We start from the raw sequence: 15,309 nt of genomic DNA on the forward strand, positions 1-15,309 counted from the left end.
AAATATATCTATCATCTGAAACGTTATCAGCTTAGAATTGCTGGCATTTTAAAACGTACTTTCAACATGATTAGTGACTTTCAAAAGATGTGAGGCTGTGGAGAATCAATACTGATAACTTTTCAGCTGTGTATTTTACATAACAAAAAATGAACGCATTTACTTGTATTTTGGCAGCTTGACAGTGTGATTGAATATGGTTAACTATAAAATAGCTGATCTGATACTGCATTTTACACAGGTATATTGATATCTGTGATTGTAAATAACTGGAAGTGTTACAAATTAATGATACCTGTGTCTTGGGGTTTTGTCTGTACTGTAGTGTGTGTGTATATATATATATATATACACACACACACAAATATTCCAATATTGTCATCTGAAAAATAGAATGTGTATTATCTTTTTTATAGAGAACATATATTAGGCTTGTTTTATGGTGTTTTTATTTAACGAGCCAAAAAATGTGTGCTGCCTAAGTTGTACAGTAGGATACTCTGCTGTGCACAGTTCCAAGTGCCTTAGACAACTCTTTAGCTCTTTGAATTATAGATATATATGAATGACTATATATAAAAATATAAAATGAAGAAAATTAACTCAATAAAATTGTTCATAAAATCTTTACAGAAAATATTTTCTTCTTGAATCTGTAGCAAGTACATGGGCATTCATAATGGAATTAATATCAGAGAGCTGTTACCTGTTGGAAAGCAGGCTTTGGAGACCAAATTAAAAGTCCTTCTGCATGGAAACGAGATGAAGGAAGGTTTCAGGAATTTGAGAATTTTTAATTTTGGTAGCTCTCTTGTGGGTGGTGTATTCATTCAGAGGTGTGTTCGGAGAGGCGATAGTTATTTTGAAAATACAAAGTTAGTGTTGTAGCTCAGTGGTTCAGAGACCTAATTTATGCTCTCAGTTTCCCAAATTATTTTTGTCACCAAGAAGTGGCTTTCACTAGTTTCAGTTTCACTGACAGCACATTTGCACCAGAATTACACGTGCTGCACATGGACAAAACTCCACATGGACTGCACAGCTGAGGGTTCAACCTAGTCTACAGTATGTCTGCCAGTCTTTCAACGTTACAAACTGACTGACAATAGCTGTCGCTTTTTAATTACTTAGAAATAACTTCTGCTTTGCAAGAACTAAGAGAAGAATTATTAGCATAAATATCCTCACATGGAAGGCAAGTTGTTGATTATGTTAAGGAAATGTGTGCTTCCAGCATATTACTTTTCAAGTGGCTGCCTTGACAGTGAGACCATTCCAATAATGACCATTCTTCTTCCATAAGTATAAAAGAGGTGGTTAGTGACATGAGTGTTTTTCCCCTCCGTCTCTGTAGCTGCCCTTTGCTGAGTTTAAACTTCAAGATGTCTCAGCAGAGAGCACAATGAGAGAGTACGGTGGGATGGATGGCCTTGTAAGGCTTAGATGAAATTAGAAGCTTAAGTGGAGTCTCCACTCTCTCATACACATTTCACATACATGTGATAATAGATTTTGAATTTTGATATATCATAAATTGGTTGGAAGGAGATGGCTCATCCTTAGGTATCAACAAAGGAGGCAATATGATGTTTATTATTGCTGATGCCTCAATCTTAAAACTAATCACCAGATGTATTACTGTTGACATATATTATCAATCTCCTGTGATTAGGGAGCCTGTTGGTTTAGTCACAGTGTGAACATATAATACAGATCCTTCCTCCTAAACACAAAGGACCTAATCAGGAAATACAGGGTGGGGATGTGAGTTAAAGCAAGACAGAAAACCCTGAGACTTAAAAAAATGAACAGGTAAATTTAACTTACACATATGAAACACATGACTAGCAACAGAGCTGAGAGCAAAAGCTAATCTTTTCCCTCTTCCAGACAGACATGATGATCCTAGACCAGATTTGAGGTGTGTGGAATGACAGTACTGCCATAGTTAGATAGGGGGTTGAAGTGCTAAGGCTTGGACAACTGGCCCAAGCCAGAGTTGACCTATAGATGAATCCTATATATTTTATAACTGATAACCACTCTGCTAGTAGGAATTTTACTAAGTTATAACAACCCACTTATGCTGATGTAAAAAGTGCTAAAGCATTGAAATACTGAAGCCTGAACAACAGGCCCCAAGCCAAAGCTGCTAACTTAGTATGTAATCATTAACAAAGTATGTAAGCTCACTAGTGAAAGATGCAGCTTAGACAGAATATAATCAGTAGTGAGGAGAGAATGTATCCAACTTTCCTTTCTCAGCCTTGTTCAAGACTGAGAACCCAGATATTTGGCCTTGTCAGAAACTCCCTTGGTTTACTGCCCCAAGCCCTGGCCAGGCTTTGGGTGGAATCCAACAGGAGAATTAAATTTTCTGCTCAAAACAAAGGTGCCAGCTATTCTGGCTTGTCGATCTCTGGTATATAAGGCTGGACACATTTGCAGCAACTCTGGCAGCCTCATCTATGGGTGGGCACACCACGTAGGATTTCCCACTTGCCGGGACAGGCTCTCCAAACCCTCGCTGTAACCGGGGCTGCCCAGCCACTGCGGGTCTGGATGATGGCAACGTATGCAAGTGGTGATGCATCTTTATTCTCTCTCTCATGTAATAACGATTTGATGCATTAGCGTGTATTTTCCTGTTTGTTGCTTTAGGTGCACTATTCTGCCTTTTCTTGCTGCATGTTTTCTGTATTACACTGTCACATTGGTTATCACCAGTAAAATACGCCTACTCTCTTCACTCTGGTGTCTGAGTTTAATTGGTATCCTTAATATAGCAAAACAGGGGTCACCAGGCTTAGGCTACTGTCAGGTGTAATCCTGTTACCAAGTCTACAGACAAGGACTTTGCACTTCTGTGGACACCAGAGCTACCTCAGGAACCTGGAAGCAGTAAGGAATAATCTAATCTACTTCGTTACTCCACAGATAAGCACTGTATTTTTAATAGGTGGGTGATTCTGCTCTTAGTTACCTTGTGAAAAGCTATTCCACCTGTCACTGGGATTGCAGCATAGACATACCATGGGAAGAGAGCTGCTCCTGTTAGGTGCAGTCCTGAAAAACCCATTAATGGCATGCAGTGGAAGGGTTACTAATCTTTCTGTACCAGGAGGTGTATATGGCAGCCTTCAGACGACTGACGGCAACAAGATACTCACCTTGTACTTCTAGGAAGAGGAAAGGAAGGTATAGCTTTTGCACAGATATATGGAGGGATAAGTTGAATCCCCTGAGTACAAGAGTCATTTCAACCGATGGAGCAGATCAGATTAGTTAGTGCACTTCCGTAAGAGTGATGTGAGGAAACTTGATGATAAAGATGCAAGACTTCAGACAACAATAGCCACAAGAGTGAAAATCTGGGCTCTTTTGGATCTTTAGTGACACCTACTGAAAAACCAACGAAATCCACTCAAATATGATTAAAGCTAACATTTTAAAGTATACATATACATAAATATTTACATGTGTGTATATATACACATATCATATGTGGATAATTCTTAATTTTCAGTAACAACCTTTTCGTATTTGTTACTGTTTTAATTGTCTGTATGTGCATGGAAGAAACTACTCCTTTACACTTTCTTTTTGCGATGTAACAAAATGGCTTTACATCATATTCCTAAAATTCCAAGCATATTTTTCTTTTTCTTGGGAAGGAGCATGTACGTGTGTGCCTGTGTGTCCGTGCGCAGGCAAGCTACGTGGCAAAGGTATAATTTATACAGCTAGAGTGATATATCACAGGAAGTAAGAACTCATAGATGGCGAAATACTGATAATATGAACACTTACATATTTAAATATTTACACCTGAGCCTTCAAATTCAGCCTGGATACGAGCTTGTGAAGAGCCAGAATGCAAAGGGGGGGGGGGGGGGGGGAGGGTGTCTGACCCCTGTGGCGCTGGCTCATTCTGCCGGGCCAGAAGGCGAGTAGTGCCGTGCCTCCTGTCTCACACAGGTTCTTTGTAAAAGTTTAGTGTATTTTATTGTATCGCTTGAGCACTTAGTGCAGTAAGTGGAATGACTAACGTCTGTCACGTAACCTTCTTCTCTCATCTCCCTCGCCTGGGCCGGCGAGAGGCGCAGCTGTAGCCCTTGCCGTTGTAGGGCGCGCTGGAGGTTTTCTGCCTGTGCGGGGCCTGGGGCAGGGTTTCGTGCTGCCGCCAGGAGCGGCGGCCTCGGAGACCCGCACTCCGCCGCCGCACCACCAGGCGCCTCCACCAGGGCCGCCGAGCGGAGTAACCCCGACGGCGCTGGCGGAGACGCGGCCGCCGCTGAGGGGACGGCGGAGGCCCCGCCCCGGCCCCGTCAGGTGCCCGCCCCGCCCCAGCGGCCGCCCCGCCCCCGGCCCGGCTCCGGCTCGAGCAGGGGGCGGAGCCAGAGCCCTAGGCCGCGCCTCCCCGCCAGCGAGCCCCGCCCCATCCCGCGAGCGGCAGCGCGGCCGCTGCGCAGACGCGTTGCCCTTTGTCCCTTTGCAGAGCGCGCTGCCGCCGGCCGCAACCATTCTCCGTCAGGTGGGGGGAGAAGTGGGACATATGCTTCCAGAAAGTGGGAGAAGTACCCTGCTTGCTTTCACGGAGCCTCGCTTATTAAAATACTATTTAAGTCTGAGAAAGCTGTCGGGTTTTGTGTTACTGGGGTAAAAAAAGACCTGTCCGCACCGGTAGCCTATCGCCTTCCCCCGCGCTGGTCACTGGTTTATCCCAAGATGGAGGCCGCGGCGGGGTGCTATTGACGCCCGGCCCGCGTGAGACCGAGAAGGACTGAGGGGTGCCAGGAGCGGCCGTAGCGCTGCCCGGCCTGCCCTTGCGCCATGGTGAGGAGGAGGAGGAGGAGGAAGAAGGGGAAGGGGGTCATGGGGGACGGGGGGCAGAGGATGGGGCGGCCGCGCGCGGCTCACTAACTGTCGTGTCCGTCCGTTCTCCCCCAGTGCTTGGGTTGAAACCGGGCCGTTTCCGTAGGGCGGTCTGGAGAGGAGAAACGCCACACTGACCGCTTTGCTTGACGGGCTGTCCGGGAGCCCTCCGCTGCCCGGCGCGGCCCGGCCCGGCCCAGCCCGTGAGATGTGCCCCGGGCCCGCGGCGGCGGCCTCGGCCGCCGGGGCGGGCGCGGCCGAGGCGCGCCCCAACCTAAGGCGAAGCCCCGAGGGGTGTACCCTGAGCCCCCGGGGAGCGGGGGCAGCTGTCCTGCTCGGCTTCCTGCGGCGTCCCTGGTACCACCGGTCACCGGCAACTTTGTAGGGGCAGCAGGTGCCCGCTTCCAAAAACTTGAAGCGTTTCCTTTGATGGTTGCGCCAAGCGTAAGGTTTTAAAGCACATATCAAAATATATGGTGGCGGTTGATAGGCTCTGAACTTTGATATGTCATAGTGTGTCATGTTTACTTAAAGTCACCAGGTAAAGAAGATAGGTTAGATCCATAGAGTAGTTCACAAGTTGCATATATTTGCTATTAACACATTCTCGTAGGTAAGTAAAGCTGGAAATTTTGATAAAAGTATTTCCCCACGTCAGATATGCTAACTTGCAGAAAAGACTTTCACCCAGTTAAGAATACTTTAGATTTTTGTTGATCCAGAATGCAGATACATTTTTTCTGTTAGAGCCATGTCTGTGTAATGGTACAGTCGATAGTTTTTGTGGTTGATACAGAATTACTGGTGTAGGAACAGGTGTCTAAACAATTTTCAAGAAGTTAGGTGTGTCTAGATGAATTTCCTCATGTCAGTTTCCTGTGTTTCTTGGATTAAGTTTGTTTCAGATTTAACCCCGTGTTTGGAAGATAGTTATTTAAAATGTCTTTTCAAGGATTATATGTTAAGGTGTATATGCTGTAATCAAATATTTATTGTACTGTTGTATTGCTATTTTGCAGCTGAATACAGCCACATATGCTATTAGAAAATAAGCAATGGCTGTTGTACGTGTGGTGAGAAGAGTTAAGCTACCACTAGTCCCTTTTTCCTTTGTCTCTAAGTATATAAGACATTGCCTTAAAGGGAATACAGTAGCGTGCTCCAAGCAAAAGATTCTTTTTAGGTGCATTTAATATATAATTTTTTACTAATGATTAACCAAATGTCCTTTTGCAGCCTCACAAGAAAAAGAAACCCTTCATAGACAAGAAGAAAGCGGTAACATTTCACTTAGTGCACAGAAGTCAGAGGGATCCACTTGCTGCTGATGATACTGCACCCCAGAGAGTTCTGCTGCCTACACAGAAAGTAAATACTCGCTTTTGATACTGATGTTCATTCAGATGAGAAATGCTGCAGGAGAGAAAAGTGGGTATGCAATTGTACAATTCAAAAACAACCTGAGAGAAGGTAGTTTTTGGTCCAGCTTATTAAAAAGAAGGGGATGATGTCGGGAATTTGGTGCATTGAACTGGCATTATGGTTATAAACATATTAAACCACAAAACCTGTCTGACCCACCCTGAAAAGACAGGCTTTGTTAGTTGTGCTGCTTATGGAAAAAGTTATTTAAGGTCTGGCTCAGACAGCATCTAAATGCTGAACCAGATGGCCACAACTTCCTAATTGGCTGTACACTGGGATAATGAGTGGAGAGAGGACTAAAAGGACTTTAGAATTCAGGCATTCTTAATAGATGTATTTTCTTTTTGCTAATAGGTTTAAAATGGACTTAAGTAACTAAATATATTTCTTTTTACAATTCCAAGGGGCATGAGGAACAAAGGAGGGAAGAGCAGCGGAAGTATGGAGTCTTCTTTGATGATGACTATGACTATTTGCAGCATCTAAAAGAAGCCTCTGGTCCCTCTGAGCTTGTCCCTTCTGTGCGTGGACAGCAAAGCAGAATTGTTGTCACAAATGAGGGACACATAGAAGATGAAATTCAGCGAGTTCCAGTAAGTAGTGGTTTTACTAATAATAATCGTATGCTGTTCTTTGGAGTTGAGCATCCTGTAGACACATTAACCATATTCAACGTGTTATCTTGATTGTGACATATATATTATATCAATATTTATTTATTTAGGATCCTTTTGACCCACAGTCAGACTTTCCTACAAGTAAAAACAAAAGTTGAGCAGCCAAAGTTTATTGATGAACAGTGTTTTGCCAGCACAGTGTTAAAACACTTTGTGTACCCAAAACAAGCTTTTCTTGACAGAGATGGATTACAAAGGCATTTGTTTGAACAACTCATATGTTTTTCTGGGGTTGGCATTTGTTTCTAAGATTTCTAGAACTTTTGAATGCCCTAAGGGTTATGAATATACCAGATTATATTACCAATACACCATGGTTTTGAAGTGGAATGTAACAGAACCCAGAGGGAATAAAACCAAATTTTTAAATTGCTGGCATAAGTTGTGGAATTTCATGATGCTAGATCACATTGGAACAGAAAATCAAGAAGTAATTTCAAGCAGTGAGGTATGCAATTACTAGTCAGTCACTTCTAATTGAGGGAGTTTGGTTTAACCAAATACTGTAATTTTAGTTGAAACTAATGTTCTTAGTCAGAAATAACTTTAAATCTTATGTAGTATCACCAAACTGTACCTTAAAATTATTTTAGATGTGCGTGTTAGTGAGCTTTTAATAAGCCTTTCAATAAAGGGGTAGTTTTAAATGTGTGTTAGCGTTAACAAAAAAAATAATAAATTTCATTGTGCCTGCTGTACAGCCATTCTCTAGAAAGCTTCAGAGATGCAAAAATTCTGTCTCTGTACCTGGAGAATATTGACATGAGAATTAATGCTGTCAACACTTTACCTGGCTTTCATTGCATAACTTTGAAAATTAGCCACCAATAAAGCAGAGCTTATCTTAATATATAAGTAGCACTCACAGAGTTTCTTTTGGCCACATGATTATCGGCACATTTTTGTTAATGTGAGCTCAGATGAGAACCTGAGAACAGATATATTGTGATGATGGGTTTTTGTTTCTTTTCCTAAGGCTCCATCTATTAAGTTGCCTTCCTCAGTATTTGCCACAGAGTTTGAAGAGGATGTGGGCTTGTTAAATAAAGCTGCTCCTGTTTCAGGTATCATTAAATCTTCTACCTTTCTGTAACGTTGAGTTGCCATCTAGGTACTAGGTGGTGATTGCGGCTTTGATTACAGTGTCATATTAGTTTTGGTGTAGAACAGGCTCAATAACAGACACAAAGAGTGATCTATGAGACCTGTGTTTCAATTTGAGACCTATTTCTGTGATTCACTAATAATAGCTTTTTAGCTCTGTTTGAGGGGGCAGAATCCATGATATCTTGCTGTTGTGTAGCTAATACAACCTAATAACGGGGAAAACTGTAGATAATGCTGTTGATTTGTTACTCCCGTCTGTTTGAATCCAAGTTTGGAACTGGGTTCTCACTCTCAAAATTTATCTTCTTTTCAAATACTGAGTGGTGTTTACTTTCCTTCATTAGTAGTATTTCAGTGTTACAGGCTGTGAGTATACTTTTGTTATGTGTCCATATTTGCACTGAACATTCACTTTACAACTATCTTAATATTTTGTAACAGGAAGTAACCATAGCAGTTCTCTCTCTCCTGACAGAAGGATGCTAAAGACACTTCTGTTAATTGCAGTAGAGAACACTTTTTTTTTTTCTGACCTTTTGTAATGTAGGGAATTTTAGGGGGTGGGAGGTAGGGTTAGCAGTTGATCGTACAGTACTTTAACTTGGATATTTTTTCTTCTACAATATTCTAAGTAAAATATATTAAAATACATTTATGGAAGCTTAAGACCTCTGGGGAATGTTCTTTTCTGAATGAGAATTCAAGAGGATGGTGACTTGCCCTGGCTTCTACCAAATCTACAAATATTATCAAGGAATTTTGTGGTTCTGAGGTTTAATCTTTTCTTAGTGTAAATTAACAGTCTAGTTGGATTGTTTTTTATCCGGTAAAGTAGTTTCATAATGTCAGAGAAACATACATATTTATATAAATATATAAATCAATATAAACATATATATTTATGGTTTGGGGTTTTTTTAACTTTCTAGGACCACGACTAGACTTTGACCCTGATATTGTTGCAGCTCTTGATGATGATTTTGACTTTGACAATCCAGAAAATATCCTGGAAGATGATTTTGTCCTACAAGCAAATGAACCACAGAAAGGGTAGATAGAGCTTTGCAGAACTGTTTGTCACGTGTAAATAGGAGTGATGCTATTTGTTATTTCTTGTGTTGTTGTAGGAAACAAGAACGGTTTCAGATTTCAAATTGAATACTTAGGTGTGTTAAAGGAAAAAAGTATTATTAAAGGAAAAAAGTATTATTTGTTTTATGTGGGTGGCAGCTTACAAAATCACATTTTCATGTCTTATCCATGAGATGGGCTTCGTCTGTTACTTTGAGCTCATGGCTTACATGTATTTCTTTACAGGTGCAATGTATGGAATAATAGGATTCTTGAACTGTTTAAAACACTGCCATCTACTGCACTTAAAATGCATCAGTAACGATATTGATTAAGGCTAATGAGTGTTTCCAGAACCTTTACAAATGCTTCATGTGATACCCCACTGCATGTTATTTATTTAGGTTTTGGTATCATTCTCATAATTTTATGAACAATAAGAAATTTTGCAAGTTTTAATATTCATGAATGCAGCTAGTATTTTTTTTTTATTTTGACATGTATAGCTGAATATAAATATAACTTCACTCAGTGCACAGATGTGTGGTCCAACAGTTACCAGAAATATTTCTAGCTTTCAGAAAAAAGTAATATTATGCTGACTTTGGCAGTACCATTATATTACTGCTAAACTTGTTTTACTTGCTTGAAAATAATCACTTTTTTTCTTTCCTCTGAAGATTTAAATCTATTACTGCCAAATTGTTTCACATAACCCAACACTGGTCAGAGCTGTGCAAAGGTCCATATTCTAAAAATGTTTTATACTTCTGTTCAGGAGATCAGATGCTGAAGATGAAGATGAATGGGAAGATGTGGAAGATGATAGTGATGAAAATGATAGTTGCAGTAATGATAAAGACTATGATTCAGAAGGTCCTTTATCAGATGATGGGGTTAATGGACAGACAAAAGAATTTCTTTTTATGCAAGAAGAAACCAGGAGTCGTTTCACAGAATATTCTATGACCTCTTCAGTAATGAGAAGGAATGAGCAGTTAACACTGTTGGATGACAGATTTGAGAAGGTGAGGCAGCTCAAGAATGTAACTGTTAAACATAAGGCTATTAAAAGCTTCTTTTTTCTTCTGATGCACCTCATAAGGTGATGTCCTGTATGCCTGGGCAAATTCTTACTGCCTTCAGTTGTCAGGGCATCAAACAGCTGTTCTTTGCACATATTCCACATTTAATATTGTGTGCATTAAGAGGCTTGTGTTAAATAGGTTGTAGTGTTAATTGCTCTTAAAAGGCCTAATGCAAATGTAGTTAAACAAAATTACTTCTGTCACTGTAATGAGCATTCATAGTTGGTGTTATTTTGTCTGAGAGGCTTAGTTCAACACAGCAAATCATGTACAAGTGCCTGGTAAAGACTCATTTCTTTCACACTTTCTCCTCACTGTGCCAAATATACATTCATGAAATGGTGTCAGAGCAGTGGAAATACTGTGTAACTTTTGTTCTGAGCAGTGACGGGCGTTTTAATTACAAATTGAAATAATGCATCAGAATAAGAAACATTTTCCAGAAGCTGTTTTACATATTGTTAAAAAATAACTTTGTTCTGAAAGACAATAAGGAGGAAATCCTACTGCAGATGTGTTTGGCAGTTGTTCAGCAGATGAGAGGGGAGAGGAAAAAGGGGCATATAGAAAGAAATGTGTCGATCTTCTTTAAGCTATCAAGAAGTTGCACAACAAATGTGATCTAATTATAGATACTCCTTTATTTTAGTTTTTTGAACAATTTGATGAAGATGAAATTGGAGCCTTGGATAATGTGGAGCTGGAAGGCTATATTAACACAGACAATGCTCGGTTGCAGGAAGTCCTCAACGATTACTACAAAGAAAAAGCAAAGAAGTATGTATTCCCAGAAGTACTGTTTCACCTAAGGAGTTAGGTAATCCTGTGTTTATATTGAAAGTTTGAGTATGTTGTTTCCAGTTCACATACTCAATGATTACATCCTACAGTAAAAGCAGCTACGTATGAGTGTTACCCATTTTTATTTTTTTTTATGTCACTGAATGTCAGTCTTTTGAGATGATAAAATTAAGTGCAGGCATTTATTTTGGTTTATGTGAGATTATGCTCCTTTTGTATAATTGTGCTGAATTTAGTGCAAGTAATATCTGGAGGCATCTTCCTTTCCCTTTTTAGTGTAACTTACCTTTCTCCTTACACATTTGCTTACATTTTTAACAGACTCTGTAGCCAAGTGTATTCTGTCGTGTTGGCTGGCATGCAGCTGATTCCACTGTATACCTAGTTATGTGATAATAAACTTGCAGGTGACTGTTGCATGGGTACCACTGTGTGGAGCACTGCAAAAGTCAGTGCTTATAAAGCAACCCCACGTCAGTGTAAGACTGCATTTCCTCAGTATATTAATTTTGTCTTAAAGCAAGTGATACTACTCTAAAGTTAAATGGCTATACATCCTCACATTAGTCTTGTGTTTCCTGTTTGAAAGATACAGTAATGTGTCTCCTGTACTGAAAGATGACTGGTCTGTAGCAGAGTACATAATCCCCTCTAGAGCTGCCTTGCTTACAGCTAAAAAGTATATCCCCTTCTCTTCCTGCCTTCCAGTCACAAATATTGTGCACCGCATACTTTTGAAATGCAGAATTACTTCTTTTAAGACTGTGTCTCTTGTCCCAATGATTCAGTTTATTTTGGGGATGCTTACTTAAGGAAATTTAATTTTGCTGCAGATTTCGGTGGGAGTAGCTTTCTTTGGTTTGGGATTTTACTGAGGGGAGGCCAGATTTACTTACTTACACATTTTCAAGTAAAGATAAATCTTATTTTTTCTCTTCTCTGTACTTCTTCGAAGTTGTGTGAAACTGGATGCTCTTGAACCCTGTGAAGATTTAGACTCTCCTGTGAATGAACAAAGTGAAGAGGAAAAGGAAGAAATAGTAGCTGTAGTTTTTGAGGAACCAAAAGAAAAGTGGGATTGTGAATCCATTTTGAGTAAGTGTTTGGAGTTTGCTTGTTTGTTCCTAGGATTTCAAAATAATTGATAGACAATCTCAGAACGCTTGTAACAGTGCTTTAGGCAAAATGGTTTATGCTGCTGGAGCCCAAGAGCAGGAATTTTCAAAGGCTAAGTGGTAGTACAATTCATAATAAATTTACCTAATTTCTATTTGCAAGCCTTTCTTCACTACTTTTTTTTTTCCTTTGTGACCTAGGTACGTATTCAAATTTATATAATCACCCAACACTTATTAAGGAGCCATCAAAGGTAAAATCATTAAACTTGTTCTGAGTAACACCCTGGCCTGGGAAAACTTGAGACAGAAGTGATTGTTTTCTCAGTGGCTATCTGTTTGTAAAAGAAGGAGGGAGACGAAGAGAGAGTTGGGGAGGGTGTTAGTCTCTGGTATTCTTCACTGAAGAAGGGGTTATATTTTATTTATTTTTTTTTCTATTAGAAGGAAAAATGAGTAAGTTCAAAATTTCTGTAATAGCTAGGCCAAAACTTGAGAGCAAGGAATTTACTTTGTTTTTATCTGTGATATACCTTTGTGTAACCTGATTCTTTCAACCATATATTAGGGTTTTTTTCTTGAAAATAGGCTTCTATTTCCCTTTTACAGTTTGAAACATTTTTTTCTAGTTTTTTGTCCTTTCAAATGTTCCCCATCATTAGAGCACAGCTTGATGTTCCAGATTTTTGAAAGGAAACATTTTTCTTGAAAGCTTAGGAAGGAATACTAAGTGCCTACATAAGTTCTTTTATTTAAATATTACTGAAAAAAAAAAAAAAAGAGGAATTTTCTTCTTCTGGGAGGTCAGATTCTGTTCACAGATGTGTTTGATTTCTTACTTTGGGGTTAATGTGCATTTTTGTCAGGGAAGAAAACACTATGAGGAAACTTACATGTTTATTACTGTTAAATCTGAATATTATGTTTTTACACTGATAAAGTAGTGCAATGTGCATTTCTTGGAGAGAAAGCTAGGGGCCATTAATACATACGTACTCTCTATTTTAGCCCAAACCAATAAAAATTTCCCAGAAGACTGGAATACCTCTACATATCTTGCCTCAGAGAGGTCTTACTGCTAAGCAGACAGAACGCATGCAAATGATAAATGGCAGTGATCTGCCAAGAGCATCAACACAGCCCCGTTCCAAAGACGAGAGCAAAGAGGATCGCAAAGCTAGAAAACAGGCAATAAAAGAGGAGCGAAAGGTATGCCTTATTTAAAATAAAACCCTGAAAAAACTTGTAATATTATCTGAATTCTTCCTAGCGAACTTTTTTTAAAGCTGACTGGTTCTTGTGTCTGGCAATTGATAGGAAAAACTTACTGGTCTAAAAGGACTACTTATTGCTTCTTCAAAAAAAAAAAAATCTACTGGAAAGAAAAATTATCATAATTTCGTCATCCTAATTTCTGATACAGAAATTCTGGGTCTCTTATTGTGGCCACCATTACAGAGATAGCTTCAGAAGGAGCCCTCATTTCCTTATTATTTAAGGAAGGAAAGAAAACAGTTACGATGTTTCAGATCACCCAAAGTGAAAAGTCTCTGAAAGTCTGGAAAATCTAATTGGCCACAATCATATACTAGTTGTTTTAGTTAGGAACAGAAATTGTCAGCATATTAGAAGATTCAGCTAATTAAAAATTATAATCTTGGTGGTACACATATTCATTTGACTACTTAGTGCCGTAAATAATACTGTTGTGCAGATTGCTGCTCTTTTCATTATCTAGAACTGTTAATTAGAATGGTTTCTTTTTGTATATTATGCCTGTTTTGTAAATTTCTAATTATTTGTATGCTCAGGAACGCAGAATGGAGAAGAAAGCCAACAAGGTAGTCTTTAAATTGGAGAAAACGAGGCAAGAAAAAGAATTGCTCAATCTGAAACAAAACATTCAAGGACTGAAGCTGTCTTGATGAAACTGAGGAACTTATTGTGGAAACATCCTTAAGTTTTAACTTGTATTGAGAAGAGAACTGCCAACTCATAGCTTTGACAGTCATGCTCAAAGAGGGTCATTCAGATATTACTGTAACAAGAACCAGTAACTTGTCATTCTTTCTGAAATGAAGTTATACGTAAAACAATGTATTCTGTCATGAGTGACATGGCAGCTGTTGCAAAGTTTCATTACAATAGAAATATATTAAAATTGTAAAAAAATATTTTTCTTATAAGCTATCACTGGACAAAGTTTTATATATATATATATTTGTGGAATGTATTCAACAAATCAGAATCCTACAGATTTGATCCAATTAGAGTCTCCTATTAAATTACTCAGTTTACAAACTAGGATATCCATTTATGTTTTCTCTCTTATACTGTTGGTTAAATACATATTTTGATATTTTTGTAAGTCAGGGAGTTTTCACCCGCTCCTTAGTTCTTTTCTGGGTTGGCAATTTATTGTTTGGTTACTGTTATGAAAGATGTAGAATAATCTTTTGTAAACAGGTGTCTGAAAAGCTGTTGTCTAGCTGGACAACCCTGTTACCTAACCTGAGTTTTAACATTTTTTAGCAAATAACATCTGTTGCAACAAGTGTTGTGGTTACAGTAGTCAGTGAACCTTACTGTTGCTGCTGAAATCAGCTTTGCTGAAAGTACTCATCTTAAGTAGTATGGCAAACAAAAGAGCAGATACTTAGAAAAATACCATATGTTGCAGATAGCCATTGTATTAATTTTCTAGAAATAACTGTTCTTCGAGTCTTGCATTCAGTTTGGTTTCACTGAAATACAAACTTAAGACCCACTGCAGTTGTTGCAGAAACTTTCTGAAGATGAGCAGAGGGCCAGTATCTTTAGGCTTGATGCGATCTTAAGTCTCTACTGTGCCTGTGAATTACTCTGACTGTGACCAGTCTGTACGTGTGAAAGAAATTAATAGGATTTGTAGTGAATCCTTCTGCATTCACAAGAAACGCTCGGCTTTCAGTCTTCGGGACGTACAGACTGAGCAATCTTCTGCCTTTGGGTGTCAAGTTCACCTTTTTTCGGGTAAGGAAGACAGTAACCAAGACATCAGTAGAGTGGCTTGACTACTACTAAATTCAAAGTGTCTTAAATATTCCATAAATAGTTTTGTGAATTCTAGATGGAGACAAGCTAACAGAAGGACTGATGAAGACTTCTAAT

The 15,309-nt window shown here is 39.2% G+C and overlaps 1 protein-coding gene across 2 annotated transcripts; it reads left to right on the top strand.

Annotated features, from left to right (window-relative positions):
- The first annotated feature begins 4,722 nt into the window (after positions 1-4,722).
- On the top strand, positions 4,723-14,431 carry LTV1 (LTV1 ribosome biogenesis factor). Of its 2 annotated transcripts, none has more exons than XM_074924487.1 (11): positions 4,723-4,836; positions 6,112-6,243; positions 6,705-6,893; positions 7,954-8,041; positions 9,014-9,134; positions 9,937-10,183; positions 10,893-11,020; positions 12,000-12,139; positions 12,361-12,413; positions 13,168-13,368; positions 13,971-14,431. In XM_074924487.1, the coding sequence occupies exons 1-11, from the start codon at positions 4,834-4,836 to the stop codon at positions 14,082-14,084; spliced, it is 1,416 nt and encodes a 471-aa protein (XP_074780588.1). In that variant the 5' UTR covers positions 4,723-4,833; the 3' UTR covers positions 14,085-14,431. The 2 variants fall into 2 exon arrangements, with proteins under 2 accessions (XP_074780588.1, XP_074780579.1); XM_074924478.1 differs by having other exon boundaries at positions 9,934-10,183; positions 13,971-14,426.
- The last annotated feature ends 878 nt before the right edge of the window (positions 14,432-15,309 follow it).

This window comes from Athene noctua, chromosome 1 (genome assembly GCF_965140245.1).
Source record: "Athene noctua chromosome 1, bAthNoc1.hap1.1, whole genome shotgun sequence".
Classification (NCBI taxonomy): domain Eukaryota; kingdom Metazoa; phylum Chordata; class Aves; order Strigiformes; family Strigidae; genus Athene; species Athene noctua.